This window comes from Neodiprion fabricii, chromosome 1 (genome assembly GCF_021155785.1).
Source record: "Neodiprion fabricii isolate iyNeoFabr1 chromosome 1, iyNeoFabr1.1, whole genome shotgun sequence".
NCBI classification, from domain to species: domain Eukaryota; kingdom Metazoa; phylum Arthropoda; class Insecta; order Hymenoptera; family Diprionidae; genus Neodiprion; species Neodiprion fabricii.
This window is the reverse complement of record NC_060239.1, coordinates 39,640,147-39,660,142: the sequence shown is the minus strand read 5'-3', so window position 1 is coordinate 39,660,142 and position 19,996 is coordinate 39,640,147. Positions and strand designations below refer to the sequence as shown.

The following is a 19,996-nucleotide window of genomic DNA, read 5'->3' as shown; positions in this document are numbered from 1 at the left end:
CGACGCGGCGACGCCGGGACGCCACCCGCAACACAATCGTTCTTCTCGGTATTTCCGGTTGACTTGTTTTCGAAAGCGTTATAATATCCGCCCGACTACAGCTGCGGACTTTCGAGAATTCGAATTATGCACATACACGTGAAAGCTACGCGTCATCAAAGCGTTACAGCTTCGTGTCTGCCGTTACACGCCATGTATTATTAAACAGGTCTGCAACCAAAAAACTGTACTGGTTTTATATAATGCCTCTTATAGATTTTCACTCACCGAAGTCGGGAAAATTACTGAAAAAGTTCCATCACGTCAGATTTTTTCTTCAACCCGTGTTTGTACCTTCATGTAGAACGAAACTCCCATGTAATTCGAAATCTGATATCTTATTTTTGCTTTTAACAATCCTAGGCCAAAATAATTTCTTACTTCCATTTAATATTCATTATAGTAAGACTCGAGAATAAATGCAAACAGAGAAACGAAAAATGGAAAACGGAAGCATGTTGAGACGTGTATCAGAGAGAAAAAGAAAAAGTTTCGTAAGCGAAAACAATGAACACGGAATGTTAAATACATTTCATAAAGAAATTTTTGATCTCATTTTATAAAAAACATTGCCTGGTTCATTCTAATAAAATGATGGTTTTTTCATTATTGTTATTCTTTTTTATGCAAACACCTTCTATTTTGCAAGAATACTGTTCGTAATGAAGGGAAATGGAAGTTATTTTTGGATTTAACACACTCGAAAACATAATATTTACCAAAAACATCCCATGCAATTGAAAAAATAAAATTGCTTTTTTGCAGAGCTGCGTTATCTGTACGTCGGTGGAGAATTTCGATTACATAAGCGCGTTTCACAGACATCCGGGCATAAGCCCCATTCGCTCGGTCGAATTCTGATTCACTGCCGCGGGACGGACGGGCAAAAGATTATTCCGCATTCCGGTCACGATATTTCTGACGTTCCGCAAAAGCTATTCGAGCTTTCAGACTATCCGCTCAGCGCTGGCCTTACTTTTAAAACTTTTCCTTTTCACCGCTCCGACGTTTCTCGTAATGGCTGCCACTTACACATGTGCGTAGAGGCACATGTCTCACCCCTGCTGTAATATATCAAGAAAATTTCATTTCTCTTCTCGGTGGAAAGTTCACAGTGTTTCGCGACCAAGTGTTAGAAATAATTCTCTGCGCACGAATCGGCCGATATTACGCGAATTTTTCAACTCAAACTCGGTCGTTATTTGCACACCTAGTACGACGGAAATCTGTTCATGAATTTTCTACATCTAAAATCAATTCTAAAACCGTTTTATGTGAATGGACCGGAAAATTTGCCAGTACATTCGATACAGTTTAATTTCCCGTATCCGGTTATCCTGCAAACCGGAAAAGCCTTAAAGTATAAGGGAAATCCGTACGACGAAGATAAATTTAAGGGAAAGTCCGACATTTTTGCTCTAGTACTACATCCCTGCACTAATTTATACGTTAGGGTGTTTCAGAAAAAAATGATTTGCGATTTTCCACCGTGGCACCCTCTAAAAATTTTCTTTAGGTTAAAAGAAAGATTCTGTAAAAAGATGAGCGTTCTACGTTACGTGCAAGATCGCGCTTATTTGATTTTTGACTTTTAATCACATTTTTTTCAATTTGTGAAGAAACACGTTTTAGCACTTCAAATATTATTTCTTTCTTGACATTTATATTCATCTCAAAGATCACGATCCGTCACACAACGATATATCAACCGGGAATCTTATTCTCTTGAATTAAAAGTTCATATTAAATTAGAATCGTTTTATGAGATTGATTTAATAACGAAAAGATCGTCAGATGCATTTCTCAAACATCAACCGGAGACTTACTATTACGCGTGTGGGTCTCCTTGGTGACGTAAATTGATATTACGATTGAAGTAAGCTGCAAAAAAAAAATTATCACGATTCTTCATAGATTTAAAAAAATGTATAAAAGTAAAATCGAGTGAGCGCGATTTTCCACGTAACGTATAACGCTAATCTTTTCGCAGATCCTTTCTTTTAACCTAAACACACTTTTTATGGAGTGCTGTGATAGGAAATCACAAATTTATTTTTTTCCAAACACCCTAGTGTACATTCAATCAAGATTTACATGAGGTTGATAAGACGGATTCGAAAAAACAAACGGAAAGACAAGAATTTACAATATACAATGATTCTAAGGTTCACAGCTTCAAATCACCAAGTCAGTCAAAACGGACAGTCAATGTTAGCCAACCCAACAACAACATTAAACAAATTATACTTTTCCTTCCCGTTCGAAACTACTGTCACTCACTAGTACGTGTCGCAAAATTCAAATCAAAGATAGTTCGGGCTTTTTAAGCGGTTATAAAAGTTTTTCCCGCATAAATAAACCCCCGAAACTGTTAATGAAAATCAGAGTACGGCTTGTGGATTACTCGGAGTATAAATCTGGGACTTTCACTGATAGTCTGGGGACAAAGTGTCCAATTCCGACTTTGGTGGGCTCCGGAAGAGGCCGATTCACCGATATTCAGGAAGCCTGACGGGGGGCCGAAAGAGTCTTTGCATATTTCCACGTCATGCAAAGTTATGGTATAAGATACATAATCATCTACGTATACCAAAATCCAATCACCATTAAATGGATTACGGTAACCCCGCACTGCAGCGGCGACTACATCGCGCTACACCCGCTATTATCCCGGCCTCTCATCGCACACATGCGACGTGTATTCGTCCCCCGGGTGTATAGGTGATTCCACGTGAAGGTGGGCGAATGCATGTCAGTATATGTATATATACATATACATATATATATATAGGTATGTATTGACGCGGGTCACCGGGCCGAGCCTCTGGGTGTATTTGTTTACATAACAGCTTCGTAAAACCCCGATGATCCGGATCCCGGCTTATCGATACATCGTATGTAAGAAAAGTATGAAACTTTAGCGGAAAGTTCAATTCGCAACATTATCCTCGATCTTACATCGAGCCCGCCATGCGAAACCGATTATTTAGCCAGCCCAACTCGCGCGTAGACCAAGTTTATTTAATCAAGATCTAACTGCGGGGCTGAAATTTTCGTTAGAAATTTTTTCGTATTTCATCCCCGCACGTGCAAGCTTTCGCATCACACCAGCCACGAGGAGCAAAAATTATACTCCGCCACTCCCGGCATCATTAGCTCGGTAATTTTTCTCGCGCGAGTTGATCGGCAGAATTGGGCCACCCCAAGGCTTGTATTAGGGAATATAATGGATACGTAGCTGCGATGAGGAGCTTGCGACGCGCCCCGGGAATCCTGAAACATGGTGGAACGCGTCTCGTTGATCGCGGATGCGAAGCCGAACTCAAACGAAGGCACGAGGCGACCGGAAACGCCAAGGATTTTACACCTGCACGGTGCTGACGGTGTAAGGAATCCCTTCCGCTGCCTTCCGGAAAAAGCTATTTTAACGGGCTTTGGAGCTTTTTCATTTTTTCCGGCATCTTTTTCCGTCGGGCTGATTCGAAAAATTCAAGTTCTCGAAAATTGGCTGTCTTGCAATTTTCATTCCTCTTGTTACGTGCGTTTCGAGAATGAAATATTTACTATTTGGTACAAATCGAGGCTGACGATATACAAATTTAGTACAACTGTGTTGATATTTTGCGTAAAAATTAGACGACTTGCAGAGATTCGCCAGTACAAATTGTACAAATACATCGTATTCTCAATATTTTTCTCTCGTTATTTTCAACCGCATCGTGATTTGCAGTAAATTGGAAAACGTCGAAGCAGAAATTTCGAGGACTGTTGCGTTGTACCAAATTGACCGGTAATCGTCCATATATGCAATTATACGGTGACGCGATGCATGATATCGATTTTCAAACCATTAGCCAATACGTGTATATGAATTACTCCCACTGTTTCTCCGTGATTGAAAATTTCACGTACTGTAGGTGAAACGGAAATTTATTTTCTTTCTCTTACCGTGCGGCTACAGAAACGAGCTGCAACGCAACTCGATTTATTTATTACACAATTATATATCGTGAAGTCAAAATTGTTAATAATTGCTCTTTCGTTTTTAACTCTTGTTAATATGGAATTAAGGATCTAATGGCGTTTGGCGCCTTTATATAATTAGTGAGTTCAACGATATTAATATATACTCGTTCTACCTACGCGCCTACTCGTCGTGTCAAGATAGACCTACTCTATATACGAACTAGGTAATTAGCCCCACAACTACTGCAACTCGATCGTGCATGCTTCGGAACGGGGTTCATACCGTATATCATATTCCAACCGCGTTTGCACGACTATACAGATTGCATTGGCCCAGCTCATTACGTTACCTACACGTTATCATGCTGATCGAAGTAGATTTCGTTCCCCATCAGCGTTATTTGTCATACGTCTTAATCACCCGTCGTTCTGACCTCTTGGTAATTATCGAAGCGGAGGAAAATAAAGTCAAGCTTCTGCGTGAAACAGTGATAAGGAGATAAGATGGGGAATATATTTTTATTTCCCCAAGTTTTTTCTTTCTAACAATAATGACGCGGTCACATCCAGGTATATATATATTGTAATTCATAATAAAGTAATTCCTTAGCCAGAGAGTTCAGGCCGAGAAATTCCCGGCCGTATTTCACGACTTCCGTACGGAATTCTCACCCCCGCGAGAAACGGGGAGAATACGAACTGCGGTGATGATCCGCCTTCATCGCTCGCAATATTTCACCGAACTATCTGCCCGCTCCTTTATATTTAGCGAGGGGATTCCGTGACAGGTATTAATATCCTAACCAATAGCACGGTGAAAATTCGGTGAAATTACTTGAAAGCGTGGCCCGGGTTCGAGAGGCGAACTTTTGAGTTTGGCTCCCGGGTAAGTTCCAGACTGCAGGATCGGGTAGTTTGGCCCCGGGGCATCCCTTGGTTTCGGGACTTGAATTTATTGCCCCCATACCCCCCCGCTGATCGAAAATGGTCGGCTAATTGAAGCGTGGCTAATGATAAAGGAATTGATGTGGCTGCCCGTAGGTATTATATGTGAACGAAGCCCGTAGGACGCGACGCGCGGCGTTGAATGCGAAGCGTCTTCATTTCTCTCGCCGCGTCGCACGAGAGTCGTCGTCTACCTGTCGTAGATACGTGGAGTAAGCGAGACGTGGAGATAAAGAGTGGAAAAAAGTGATAAAAAAGTTGGAGAAAATAGAGGAAAGGCTTGTGGAAGAGAAGAAGAAGTGGCCGCAGGAGCTGAGGGCGAATGGCAGAGGTCAAAAGGTCGCTATGCGATAAGTGTACTTTTATAACCTTGCCATGCTCAAGCTCGCGAGCTCTAATGGTTTTCATAATTTTTCCCTTTTTGCCGCACTTTCACGAAACAATGAATCGGAACATCACGCAGGCTTCAGGTTTGTTTCTCCGATGCCGGCTTGGCTCTCCAACTGATTTTTTATCAACTGTGAACAGTTGAACTTCCCGAATATCCGGTATTGCAGCCTCTGATTGATAAACAAAGATACCTCTTATTAGGGTTGTCCTTAAGAAGATCAGTTTTGAATTTCGACCGGCTCACCCCTAAATTGGCTCCAGATAATTCAAAAATAGGTCCCTATATTTTTCAGTCTTATATCTCAACTCTAACCCGTGTCCGAAAGCGGGTGGATTCAAACCTTTCAATGAGACATCAAATCCATCGAACGGATTTAGTTGGAATTTGGTATAGAGGGGTTTCTTGGGTCGCCTCTTACGAATCTGAACTCAAAATTTGAAAATTAAAAATGACGAATCCAATATGGTAGAGTGAAATCCAAAAAGTCATTTGATTTCGATAAAACTCGGCACTCGGGGGTTTTCGAGGTCGCTGATTACGAATCTGAACTCGGAATTACAAAGTTCAAAATGGTGCATCCAATATGGATTTTGATCTACCATATTGGATCCGCCACTTTGAAGTTAAAATTTTGGACTCAAATTCGTAATCAGCGACCCCAAAAATCTCCTATAACCAACTTTCATCTAAATCCGTTCGATAAATTTGATGTCTCCCTAAAAGGATTGAGCGGAGAAATCCACCCTTCTTGGAGCAGGAATTAGAATTGAGATAAGAATCTGAAAGAATTAAAGAATTTTTTTTTCAATGATGTGAATCCGATTTGGAGGGTGAGCCGATCGAAATTCAAAAATGACCTCTTTAAGGACCACCCTGTCTCTTGTATGTACATAAAACACGATTGAAGTACGAGCGGGAAAAAGTCATAGTCAAAAAAATCGGTTTTAATCCAGCCGAAGTCACACTTAACTCGAGCAAAAAAGTTCACCGTATAGCGGTGCTTTGCGTTGCAGTAAAACCTGCGGAGCGAAGCGAAATATCGTGGCGATGCTGCAGCTCGTCGTCATTTTGTCTTCTCAGCCCCTGTGCGGAAACGTGCAACCACCCCTGTGGCTACCCCGTCTTAGACACGCCGCATCCACGCGAGACGCGGTGCTTTTGCATTGTCGGCCTTTTCACTCGCCACCCTAGCTCACCTTGTTTAGCCCTACAGAATTGCCTGCCTGCCTGCCACTCGCCGTCTACTAAAGCAAAGCGATGACTTTCGAACAGCGCTGCACTTGACTCTGACACGTAGACGCAGTTATTTTTTTACTTTCAAACCCGGCTGAGAGATCGCCAGATGCGACTTGGCTGGAAAGAAAAATTCAGCAGACTCGTATATTCAAATATCGTTGGACATTTGTTCCGCACTGGGGATTGGAGTAACTGCCGAGATGCAAAGCTAATGACTGGGAGGCTCCAATCGGTGGCACGAGTTGACGTTGACAAATCGGTAAAGATCTAGATGCTGCTATAGTACATTCTAATTGATATTTCTTGGGACTGACGAACAACCGTTTCAGTCTTTGCGATGAAAAATTATAATTGAATATATTGATTTATCTTCACGTGACTTGTACCAGCATTCCTGACTATCATGGCGCTAAACCGAAATGAATTTCTGCAGACATGAATTTTCAACCGAACATCAATGATCTTTCGAAGCGAAACTACTTATGTGCGACACTAAACGAAAACAAGAACACTGGGAGAGAATCGACAGATGTGACGTCATCGCATTGCGTTTCTAGTAACGCAAATGTGAAAACATTTACACTTTGTTCGCCGAGAGAACGACACAGCGTCGCCGCGCAGCTCGTTATTTCGTGTCGTTTCCCTGAAAATTGATCGCTCATAACTTGAGAATCTCGAAAAATATCCCAAAAACACGCTTTAGATTGATCTGCAAGGCCTCGATACATCAACGCTCGCTATTTGTACATCGCATAGACGACTCGTATACACAAGACTGTCACGTGTCGGATTGGTATAATAATTTAAGGCAGCACAAGGTTCGCACTTGCACTCTAGAGACTTGGCGTAAATTGCAGTAGGCTATATTCTGCCGGGGTTGCCGCCAAGTTTAACCCTACTTCTCGTCACTCGACCTTTGCACCGCGACACTTGCAGCTTCATACCCCTGTTGTGAAAGCCCAGAGCAAGCCACCTCCTCAAACCTCGTCCGCCCCTCGCCACGATGTCAGCAAGACGAGCTTGCCTTCCGAGTTTTGTTTCTCCGATATTCGTGGCTCTCAAATTGTCCGTTCCTGTCGTCATTTTTGTTTTTTCATCGAACTATAAGTAAGTCTACATCTTTCCAACATCTTATCTCTTTTCGTAGCGTGGCTATACCGAGGCTTAACGATTTATTTACTGCGTCATTTTACATTATTTTCACTTGGAAGACAGGGCGGGGTGACGCCTAAGTAGTTTTGACATTTGGCCGAGGGCCAAATGGTCGGAGCCTGTCCAACTCCAGGGTAAAGCTCTCTCAAGTCGGCCGTCGAGAGTTGACAATTCCTTAAAATTGAAGCACTCAATTTTCTTTTGTCCTTTCAGAAGTGGCCCGGTATTATACATATATCGCTAGAATAGGTCGGACGGCACAATACCCTGGGTATTCTTTGAAAAGACCCACAATATGCATCGAAGTCGAAACCTCATCAGCGCGCGATGATGAGAACGCGTTCTCTTCCTGTGTATCCAAACTCTCCTAATTATTTCCCGAAAAGAAGGAAGAGAAAGACGAAACGGAGATGTCTGAAGCCTCCGTGCAGTTCCGACCCGTCATTAAATTGTAAAACTCTGGACTGCTCCGGTTGTCTCTTGAACAAACATTCGGCGTGCTTCAACGAAAGCGTCGAAAGCACAGCCTGCACGGACAAACGTGGTACGGCCAGAATTGACTTTCACTCCTTTGTGCCGGTATTCATACGGTAAAACAATGCCTCGTCGCCGCTTTTCTGTCACTCGTCTTCGCTGCCTGTCCTATCTCGGCTGGTCCAACAACTTCCAGCCTCCACATCGCGACGTCAAAGCGTCACGAGCTTAAAATGCGTATTGTTCAGTTGCGTGAGGAAGACGATGTCATTTGCACGGTTGTACCTCGGCCCACTTCGTTGAGCATCGGTATTACAATTGAAACGACCCTTGCTATTCCAGCCGCCAACTTTCCGCCGTTGCTTTCAACTGCCATGAGAATGACATAATATGTGTGACAAGCTGTACCTATCGACACCACTGTATTTGACTATCGGCAAGCTTGGAGCTGAAAGTCAAATCCAATTATGTGACATCTCCAGGGATCGCTTTTTCTCACGGCTATTTACGTGGTGCTTTCAGATATCCACCCTAGTCTCCCACCGGGAAAGACCGCTATGTTCGGACCGGAGTCTCAGAGCCGTCGCCAGGGTCGGGCAGGCGGTAAATTTGGCCGTCGAAAGGTTCGTCACCGTCGGGGAAACCATCGCCGACGATAACCCCGAGATCAAACAGGACATGTACGAGGCCTGCAAGGAAGCTAGAGCTGCTGGTAATTATACTTGCCCGCTTCTCTTCGATGCCTGTATAACCCAATTTTATTACCTTAATCAGCCAATTCTCCTCCCGCTAATCCAGTTACTCAACGCTCTCCAAAGTGTCCTCCTCTTCTCTATGCTCTCTCAATTCCGCGTCACGTGGACAGGCTCGAAGCACTGCGAATTTATTCTCTTCCTGCAACGACATTCAGACCCAGCCGTCTTGTACACTTTTTCCCCGTATTACGCCACTTTCGGTTGGATGAATCTTTTGTTTATTTCAAGAATTTGGAGAACGTTGAAAAGAAACTCTAAGCGTCTGAAGTACACGACACAGAAACCATGACCCCAGTCAACTCGTTCAACAAACCGGTTAACGATATACCAAATAATATTGATCCGTTTGGATCTGCTCTACTGAACTTAACAGGACGAGGATCTTACATTGATATTTAACACAGTGGCCGTCCCTCGAAAACTTTCCAAGGTCAATTAATATTATTGAAATGCAGCTCAGAGGTGAAAATATTTCTCTCTCAACCCACCGCATTATACCGTAGAATCAAGTTAGGTAGATTTAAACTCTTTTTTCCGAAAGACCGGAAAGAAACTGGGCTAACGTAATATATAAGACTCGGTTTTTTGTTTTCATTTCTTTCACTTGGGAGTGTAATTCATTAGTTCGACCTTGACTAAGTGTGCCTCGCTTAAGATCGCGTAGATTTTTTTACGGGGCAACTCGACAACTCGTAGCCTTAGGTACAGCGTGTATAATCAGTGGGTCGATGTGTCGGTGGGTTTATGAAATGGGCTGGTAGCCGGCAAAAAACTGCATCGATCAATGCCCTCGGTAGCCTCTTCGTCTGGAACCTAGAGTCTGAATGCAGCCGAGTTTTGCGACCACATTCAACGTTTCTGTGAGTACATATACATAGTACGCTAGGGTTCCTCTCTATCTTCAAGCCACTCTGAGACTGACAAACTTTTAAGGTCAGGGTAAAGTTAACTTGTAAATAGGACGTCTGTGGTGGGTCGACAGCAATCGTCGTCTCTTCTAGAGTAGTCGGTTCTTGATGAATATTTACGGTAGCAACTACCTATCATTATGCAAAATTCTTCAAAACCTTCTTGATTATGCATGCCAAAATGCCAGATCGCTAATTGGCAAAGGTCGTTTCACGTCTACATTCCAGTGTTTATGGTACGTACCTACTTGCTCGAGCAAGTAAATGTGCAAGTAAACGGCATTGACAACCAGAACTTGTCACATTGTACCCATGGACTTTGTTACATTCATTGGGAGTAAAGAGTACTTGCTTCTTGATGGCTTTAATGTGCCGCGACAATTAGTACGCTGGATTCTTTTTTACGTCAATGAGGTCTATTTGCAAGGACAAAACCGGTCCTGAGCCATTATGTGTTGGAGTGAATAATGACGCCCCTTGACGAGTCTGCATTGAATTCAAGAGTGAACGTCTACGTCCTGCATTTGTAAAGGAGTCAGAACTAATAACGAACGAATCTCCGTAGCTGTACAATCGACGAAACGTTGCCAAATTCATGTAGGATCGTCGGATACGATGAATGAACGCCGCTGGCGAAACACAATACACGTGAATAGATGGAATAGAGAATATACGCCATGGTCAACGGTCGCAGTTATTTGCATGAAACGTTCTAAGGTTTCATTATCAAGGTAGCAGGGAGGGTGAGAAATACCTCGCAAAGTCGATCTAACGATCCAATTCAGTTCGCCCACGTATATTCACGCATACATTGAATACTTACTATAGTCTCGTGATTCAGCGCTGTTTGTTGAGCATGGAATGTTATCGTTCGACTGCGGACTCTCTTCCCTCGACGATTCCATTTGATACCATTAACCGAATAAGAAATCTTGCTCTTACTCGCCAGGGACGAGTCAACGATAAGACGCACGCACTTCACATCCACCACGGAATAGCCGTTCGCCGCAGGCTGTTTCCATAAGATTTGACTCGGGAAAAAGAGGCTTAGCTTTCATTAGCGAAAGGTGATATTGGGTGGGATGACACGAAACAGTGAGCTACCCTCCGGCGGGTTCTGGTGTTGGTACTCGCCGCTGATAGCCAAAGGCAATATTGTGCCTTGGAGCTAAATATAGGTGACACTCTAACTCAGGAAATTACTCCTTAATAGAATGGCTTCGTCTGTCGTGCTGCCGTTAACCCTCTCAGCGTGGGTCACCTGATCGTTTGTAACCTAGTCCAACTTCCTCTTATTCGGTCCTCTCCTTTTCTATCCTTATATCCAACATCGCGCTTTTCCCTAGTTCGCGTTCGCCACCGTTAGATGAAAAATTATATCATGCAATCGAAAATTTCGTCACGTCCCAGGCTCAGCCATTGAAAAATTGTGCGAATGCGCGATGGAGGACAGCTTGGCGGACAGAGGGTCAGTTGTGAGAGCGGCACGATGCCTTTTGGGATCGGTAACCCGGGTGCTGCTCCTGGCCGACATAGTTGTAGTCAAGCAGCTTCTCCTGGCCAAGGACAAAGTCGCACGAAGTCTCGGCCGCCTCGAGAGCGTCTCGAACTTTACGGAGTTCGTGAAAGCGTTCAGTCAGTTTGGCGCCGAGATGGTGGAGCTGGCCCACCTGACGGGTGATCGACAGGTGGGAGTTTTTGATATGTCTGACGCGCCGTTAGAACACCGCGAATGCCATTCACCAAAAACACCTTTCCGCTTCCAGAATGACCTCAAGGACGAAAGGCGGAGAGCTCAAATGGCCGCCGCTCGTCAAGTCCTTGAAAGGAGCACCATGATGCTTCTCACTTCCAGCAAAACCTGCCTCAGGCACCCGGAATGCCCGTCGGCCAAGGAAAATAGGGACACAGTGTTCTGCCAAATGAGGAGAGCCATGGACCTGATACACTACGTGGTCAAGGATGGGGTTCTGGACTGCAGCGAGTCTCAGCAATCCTATACCAACTCTCAGGTAAAGAGATGCGCTGCCTTGCGCCAGGCTACGTTGAATTTTGGACGGTTAACGACACGGTGTGCTTTCAGAATCCCCAGCAAGAAGACTGGGACAGTAGCACCGTATGCTCAGCACTGAAACACTTCGAGCGTCTGGTGGAAACGACGAGAATGACTTTGCTGGGTCCAGGGTGTCGAGAGACCTTGACGAGGGCGCTGGACACCGTGGTCGAGAGAACCCAGGACTTCACGGACAGTGCTTATACCAGTCACGAGCACCGAGAGAACATTCTCCTTCTGTGCGACAGGGCGAAGCTCGAGCTGAACCAACTCTTGAGGATTGGAAACAGCATGGTGAGTTGAACTTGTAGCGTCCGCCATTAGCGTGGAAAAAGGACGTTGCCGTAAGTGCGTGATTTCGTCCTAGGAGAACTTTGAAGGCGGTGGAGGCTCACCGAGCTCGGAAATGGAACAGGCCGTTCTCGGGGTCCTGCGAGCCACCAGAGATCTCCGCCAGCAACTCGGTACTACCACCATGGAGCAGGCTGGCGACCTTGGACAGGTCACCAAGGCGGGTCAGGAGCTTGTCTCCACCATCCGAAATCTCGCCCTGGCGAACGACATAGACAGGCTTCAAGAGAGTAGCGATCGGTTTCACGAGTACATTGAACACATTCTCGAGGTGAGCCTGCAGCATTTATCTTTGGCTAACTTTCGAACAAAAATTGACGCTTCTTTCGATCCTGGGCTTGGCTGACATGCTCATTGCAATTGTGTGCTTACAGGTTTGCAAGCTTTTGAGACACGTGGCACTCTCCGAGTCGCTCCAAGTCTCGGCCAAGTTCACGGAAATCAACTTGAGAATATACGGACCGCAGGTAGTGACGGCTGCTCACACCTTGGCGAGGCATCCGACGAGTAAAATCGCAAAAGAGAACCTCGAAGGTTTGTGAGACAATGATCGGAGATCGAACCTCAGGATCTTTAAATCCCGTGTTGGATCTATGACGCAATCTAATCATCGTTCTGTCGCAAAAATTTCAGTGTTCGCCGACATGTGGCAGTGGCTCATGTCCGACGTAACCGCGGTCGCAAAAGACGTCCTCGAGCTGAACCAGAATCGACCCGAGAAGCAGGTTTACATGTCGCTTCCGCGACCAGGGGTAAGTGAAAAAAGGACTAGAGAATTGACTGCCAGTAGCGAACTTCTCGATCGAAAACTCAGAACATCAATTCTAGTCTTGACAAGAGACTACCTGCGAAAAAAGTCTGAGTCAAAATTTTGGTTGCAGAAACACGGAACGACGAGTAAACCGTTGAAGCCTGTGCGACTGGACAGCGAGGAGCAAGCCAAGATAGCGAAGGCTGGTCTCGAGATGAAACTGATAACGTCGGAGATGGATGCAGAAACTGAGAAGTGGCAGGAAAGCGGGTCGGCTCTCGAGGAGAACAACGACATCGTAAAAAGAGCCAAGAACATGTCGTCGATGGCTTTCTCGATGTACCAATTCACCAGAGGAGAGGGCGCCCTGAAGACGACCCAGGACCTCTTCACGCAAGCTGAGTATTTCGCCGAGGAAGCAAACAGATTGTACAAAGTTGTGAGACAATTCAGCTACCAGGTATGTCAAATCGTTTTCAGGCTGCTATAGATTTACTTAACACCGTCATACGTTATGTATAATTTTAGACGATCATGCAATTATTGCCACATGCAATACCTGCTACTATGCCGTTTGGTTTTACTTCTTCTTTTTTTTTCGTCTTTGTGTTTTTTTTTCTCTCATTTTGTCTCGAAACTTCAACATCCGAGAAGTGATTGTACGGCAATGCTATATTGTGACGATTTTTTTTCCATGGCTGTACATTACATCATATTATCTTGTATCTTATATCTCGAAATTACTGTATAATACTGTTAACGAATACGGTTCATGCCGAGACTTTTTTCTACCCAACAGTTTTTGGTTATGGTTACTCCTTATACTATTATACTATCATTATGTAAATAAGATTAGAGTTGTTTCCAATTATACCGATTTTGCTTCCTACCTATCGTTGGAAATTGCCGCGTGCTGGATAAGCGGTCATTAATTTAATTCAAGCGTTCGAGGGTAGCAATTGCGCAGGCCGATCAATTACAAGACTGGAAATAACTTTAATCCCAGTTTTTTAGCCTTAGATATTGTTCGATTTAAAACGTTTGCTGCCCCTTTGAACCCTCCCATAGCTAGGCACAAATTATATATCTAGTCGCCCCTCTCTCTATCTCTCTCTTTTTTCTCTTTTGTCATCTCTCATTGAATCGTTCTATTTTTCTCGCTGAATTATAAACACGTATGCGAGACGCTACATTTTTCTTATCTTGAAATGAATTTTGTATCATCATTATAAAACCCTTTTACCCCGCTCTTGAATGCCTCTAACCATCCAGGTAACTGTTTATTCAATCTTTTAAACATAGATCCCCTTTTGGGCTAGAAATTTTCATCTACATCGTAGACATGTGTTGTTGATAATCATCGTCGCAGTAATAATAGCCGGCTGCAGACTCTAATTTGTGGCTCAGAACGCGTGCCGTTTTTATCCTAGTAATATTTCGCATCGTTACATGTTCTTTACTGTTGAATACTGATACTTACATTGCTGTCCAAAATCATTTCCCGTTCGATAAAGACTACGTAGCCAACCATTTGAATGACGTAGATAATTATCACCTTTAAACAAAAATAAATTAAAACTACACATCTCAGGAAGCATCGACGTCACTCTTCTACGCGGCAATCTAATCACGTTACTGTACTGTGTCACACAAAGAGTCTTCAAAATTTCCATACGTTTTTCTGTATTTCGAGTACAACTGGTTGACAAATGAACTTTTATAACTGAAGAATTTTACCATCGTTCCGGCAAATTTGGTGTACGAACGACTCTCCGTAATATCCTTGAGTGCTAAAGCGTATTTATCATTGTACAGTTAATGCCACTTGATCGCTTTCTCCTAAGCCCCGAGGTGAAATAATGGCATTCGAAGTTACAGCTACCCCCGTAACGATATAACGTGTGTTTCCTGCGACGTACCAACCAATTAATCCCCAAGTATAAATCAAACGTCGCTCACATACTTCATTCGAGAATTAAAAAATAATTAGCTAAACCATTATCGAGCACATTCTTGGAGCCACTTATGCTTCCGTTCCTCGAATGACTTAAAACAATTCCGATCACGTTTCAACGCTGAAGATTACGATAGCGAAATATTGTCGCCCTTTACGACGACTCTCCAAGAATGTGCGGCTATCGATTTGAACAATTAATAACCATACGTATTAATACCGCCTGCTTATTCGTATACCTTCAACAAAACAGGGCTGCAAAATCGGGACCGGCTTACCCGAATTAGCGGCACTTGACACGGTTTTAACTAATTAAAAGAAAAGACAAGAAAAAGAAGTCCAGATTATAAAAATAACATTGGTTTGGATTTATGATTTCGTAATTGTACCTGATTACGTACATACATATCGTATTATCTATCTGGCATTGTTATCTTTATCTTTGTGTATGTGAACCTATAAAGAATTTTTTGTGTATACGTTTAGTAAAAGGTGTGTTTTAGATGCTACGGGAATGCTTCGCGTCTGTCTGCGGACGACGTCTATGTGCATTGTGGTACCCTTTTCCTCCAATCTCTCCACCGGGGCATGAATAATTATGTCTCAAAGTCTCTGCTGGCTACTCAAATTCTCCCACGTTTCTCGTTTTGTTCGATTCTCAGTTCACTTCATCTTTCTAAGTCGTTTAATATTTCTTTACATTCATTTTTCTGTGTTTCTTTTATGTATAAAACATGATACCAGAACATTTTTACCGTTCAACCGTCACCGATCCGATACAAAACGAATGCAGGTCAATCGAGTTTCGGCAGAGTTGTGATACATTATTTTTTGAGAAGCTAGCATAGACGAGAAGGTCTGTACTTTTTCACTATCGTTCGCAGTCTCATAACATATTCTATTAAGTAATATTCTGTTTCTCTGACACGTTCGATCATTTCATCTCTCTATCTCTACACACATTATACATATTCGATAAACATCACTGTAACATTTATATACCTATACACCAGTTTGTGCATTGTGCTCTCTCTCTCTCTCTCTCTCTCTCTCTCTCTCTCTCTCTCTCTCTCTCTCTCTCTCTCTCTCTGTCTGTCTCTGTCTCGTAGAGTCACATAATATAATAGATCGTACATTATCACCAATTTACTCACACGCCACATTAGATGAGAGTGTATTTTACGAATGTCTTTGTTTACGACACATCACAGCCATTGATCAATACAAATTAAATATGGATAAAATAATGGAAATAAATAACACATAGATCTAGGCATAGTTCGTTTTACATTTTTTTTTTTTTTTTTTTGTTATATCTAAAATTCGTGACCGCTGTCTACAATAGTACATTATATAACGTGTAATTTATTGTTAGAATGAATGCAAAGCAAACGTGTTTCCTGTCAACACGACTGCGTCGACCTCAGCGTTTTCCCTCATCGACTATTCAGACACGAACTAACGACACTGATGACTAATCAAGAAACGAAAACAACCCTTTTGCAGCAATCGAAATAAAATGTTTTCTTTCGAACCGTATTCACTTACAAAAAGAAGAACCTTCGGTTCTTCCAATTTTTTGCCTAAATCGTCGAGCTTCGTGTCGTGTTGCGAAATTATCCACAACTTGAGGTTTGTAAATTGTCAATGAGAGAGCAAAAAATTCTTATAATACACCTGATCAGAAAGACAAGTGAAAAAATAACTAACCACACGGACATAAGGGGGAAAACGGGAAAGGGAGGGAAAGGCGTTTGCTTTGCCGCGAAGGAAGGCTGGGATGAAAGCCTGGATACAGTTTTACGTGGGCGCAGGTGCCGGGCGGACCTCACAAGAAGGAGCTTCTGGAGAACTTGGACCGAGTGCCGACCTACGTCCAGCAGCTTCAGTTCACTGTGAAGAATCCCACCGTTGGAAAAGCCGCGACATTCACCAAGGTCGACAACGTTATACAAGAGACTAAAAACCTGATGAACGTTATATCGAAAGTGGTCACAACCTGCTTCGTCTGCGCCACAAAGGTCAGCACTTACGCAAATATGAATATTCAGCTCTTTCATCGATATTGTCTGATTCTAGTCTTTGCACTGCACCGAATTTTTGCCGTCACATTTCCAGATTCGTCCATATTTTCATTTTGAAACAGGATTTTCGCATTCTACCGTTGAATTGGGACTGATTTGATTGTTTTTACTTTTTTTTTTATTTTGCTTTCACGTTACACATACACGTCGAGATGACTGTGTTAGGTTTCAAATCATGCCAATGAAGTACTTGAGATTATCTCATCGTACAGAATGACGTGAAATAATAAAAATACTTTGTACAAAGAGTTTCAAAGAGTAGTAAAAGATTTTCACACAACGATAGAGCTGGTGAAAATTAATACTCTTGTTAATTTTATTGCAAGGTTGTCATTGTGCGTCGAGAGTTAATCAAATTGAGTTGTTGATTGTAAACCATTCGTGAGAATTATTTGGTTGACTCCGTGCCCCACAACTATTTTTTATAAATTCAACATTGCTCTTAAGTTATAAATTTCAACTTTCAATTTTCGACAACACCAACGTGTGAAGAAACACCGTAGCCTGCTCGAATTTTATAAAACATAATTTCCCGAGTAAAATCAATAATCGCCGAGTGAAATTGAACTAATATACTAGATTCTTTAACCATTTAAGCATTTCAGTTTTGCTTATAAATTTGGTGTTTCATTTTCTTACGCACTTCTAATAATCTCATCGTAGCCTGAGCGCACAATAATTCAATTTCAATTTCACTTCAGTTACTGTCGACAAAAACTAGCAAAGCAAAATTTTCGTAACCGGGCAAACAGGTCAGCCACAATGGTCGAGACGAGGGTTTGGCTTGCCGCTAATACGAACCAATCGACATGCACACTTGCATAACAACTCGGCAGGGTGTGAAATTGAAAAAACTTTGACGGTCTAATCCACTCACTAGCACAAGGTCAGCATGCCGGAGTTGGTGGACGCCGGCCCGGTGCCGCTTCCGGTTTCGGCTGGGGTCCTAGGTCCCGGCCCGGTCGAGGAGGAGTGCCTGTATCCGGTCAGCCCGAAGCTGCTGCCCTCTCGGAGTCCGTACGTCCAGCCTCGCCCCCTGACCTCCTACCAGCTCCGTAACATCCTGAAGCCTTCCCTGCCCCCGCAGCAGCCGCTTCTCCCCCACTGCTCGGTTCACGGGACTCTGCTGCAGTCCCTCCTCGGGAAACGTCCCCAGGGGTTGGATTCCACCCACGGAATGCGGCCCGTCTCCATCCCGATCCCCCTCGTCACCCCCGGCACCCTCCCGCCGAATCCCCAAGGACTTCGAGCATCTTACGACCTGCAAAACCTGCAAAATCTGCAGCAGCAGCTGCACCAAATGCACCTGCAACCGAGATAACACTTAATCGTGACGCTGCTCGGCCACTTTCGACTGAAAACACATTTCTCACACGCGAAAATCACACCTTTCTCCACCACCCACATCGGGAACATGATCAGCTCTATCGCAAATTGTTTTGCACAGGTTTGATTTTATTTCCTTTCAGTTTGTTTCTTTTTACTCCGCATAAAAGCTCCCTTTCCACTTTTCTCTTTTACCTCTTCTTCTGCTATTTTTTCTTTCTTTTTTTTCCCGTCATTCGGTGAATTATTTTTCACACTTTTCTGTGAGTTTTTATCCCTCGATCTTCACGATCGTTCTTTAATGTAACTACTTATACCCTACCCACGTTTGTCTTTAGCCTAACATATGTTTTTAACTCGTTTATTGCCGATCCTCGTCGTATCATATAACGTAGGGTTACTTATTCCGACAGTCATTTTTATAACGAGTAACTTATATATGATACACGAAAATTTGGATTTTTTTCTTCAAGCAGCTGCGCATGCATGCATCTGCGTAGAATATAACCATAAATTTGAAATTTTATTTTTCGAAACAAACGAATTACGAGTATACTGTGTAAATTTTTGATTAATGCGTAGCGTTCTTGATGATTCTAATATAAGTATATCATAGGTAATCCGCAGTATCGCTGATGTTTTTCCTAATCTCTTAGTGATCATTTTTTTCAGGATTTTCAGATGCAAGTTGTGTTGCACACCTTATATACCTATGTAGTTGATAAGTGGAAAGAAAAACGAGGATGGATTTAATGTCCAAGGTGTAAAGTGTTATAGGGTTGATGCGAATATAGAAATGTATGCAACGAGTGTGAGTACACGTAAACCTATCTAGCTCAAACATGAAATCCGATAAGAACGGTTTGATACGTCGGTAACGCGCGCAGTGGTACTCTGTAATATCCAACCCGCTTGATTTTACCGGCATATCAGCAGGTTCTCATCGGATTTCGCTAACCGATTCAGGGGCAGGCGTATTCGTCTTAAACAATCCGATGAGAACCTTTTGATGCGTCGGTAAGGAACGCAGTGCAGGCACTCTGTAATATCCAACCCGCTCGATATGTCAACTCGCGATCTTACCGGCATATCAGCCGATTCTCATCGCACTTCCTGTTTGAGCCTAATGTGCGTGCCCCTGAATCGATCAAAATCCAACAAGTTAAAAAGTGCGGTACTCGGATATCCATCCTCGACTTTCGCGGACAATTGAAACGTAGAACGCTGCGACGGTGTTAAATACCGGATAACGAAACCTCGCTCTGTTTCCAGTACAACCTGGATTTCCGAGGTCTGTCGGCGCGTGGTAGCGGCGGCTCGCCGTACAGGGGCGGAGATGGCGCGGGTGCCGACGGCGAGGGTGGCGGCGCCGGAGGCGACGGCAGCAAGGCGGGCTCCGCCCCCGGCAGCGACCCGTCCGTCTGACAGTTCGGGATGGCCCGACGGGCCAAGGGGGACGCCCGCCGCACCCGGGTCTCTTTCCTGCTTTTCTAGAAGGAACATCGCCCGCCCCGGGAGCATCGTCGCCGGGGAGGCCCCCTCCTTCTTTACTTCCGGAACAGCGCTCGCCGCCGAAAGCCCCGCCGAGCGTCGTCGAGAGAGAGAGAGAGA

General features: G+C 43.7%; 1 protein-coding gene across 3 annotated transcripts in view; it reads left to right on the top strand.

Moving 5' to 3' along the window:
- Positions 1-19,996, top strand: part of LOC124174350 (alpha-catulin) — a 40,563-nt gene extending 20,567 nt beyond the window's left edge. Inside the window, exons 2-11 of one of the 3 annotated variants that reach the window (XM_046553401.1) lie at positions 8,726-8,915; positions 11,277-11,554; positions 11,633-11,878; positions 11,950-12,213; positions 12,287-12,541; positions 12,645-12,804; positions 12,904-13,022; positions 13,152-13,481; positions 16,790-16,996; positions 19,658-19,996. In XM_046553401.1, coding sequence (XP_046409357.1) covers positions 8,726-8,915; positions 11,277-11,554; positions 11,633-11,878; positions 11,950-12,213; positions 12,287-12,541; positions 12,645-12,804; positions 12,904-13,022; positions 13,152-13,481; positions 16,790-16,996; positions 19,658-19,810 — 2,202 coding nt within the window. In that variant the 3' untranslated portion in view covers positions 19,811-19,996. Of the gene's footprint in view, positions 1-8,725; positions 8,916-11,276; positions 11,555-11,632; positions 11,879-11,949; positions 12,214-12,286; positions 12,542-12,644; positions 12,805-12,903; positions 13,023-13,151; positions 13,482-16,789; positions 16,997-17,939 lie in introns of all 3 variants that reach the window. The other 2 variants (XM_046553400.1, XM_046553399.1) reach the window with 2 other exon arrangements.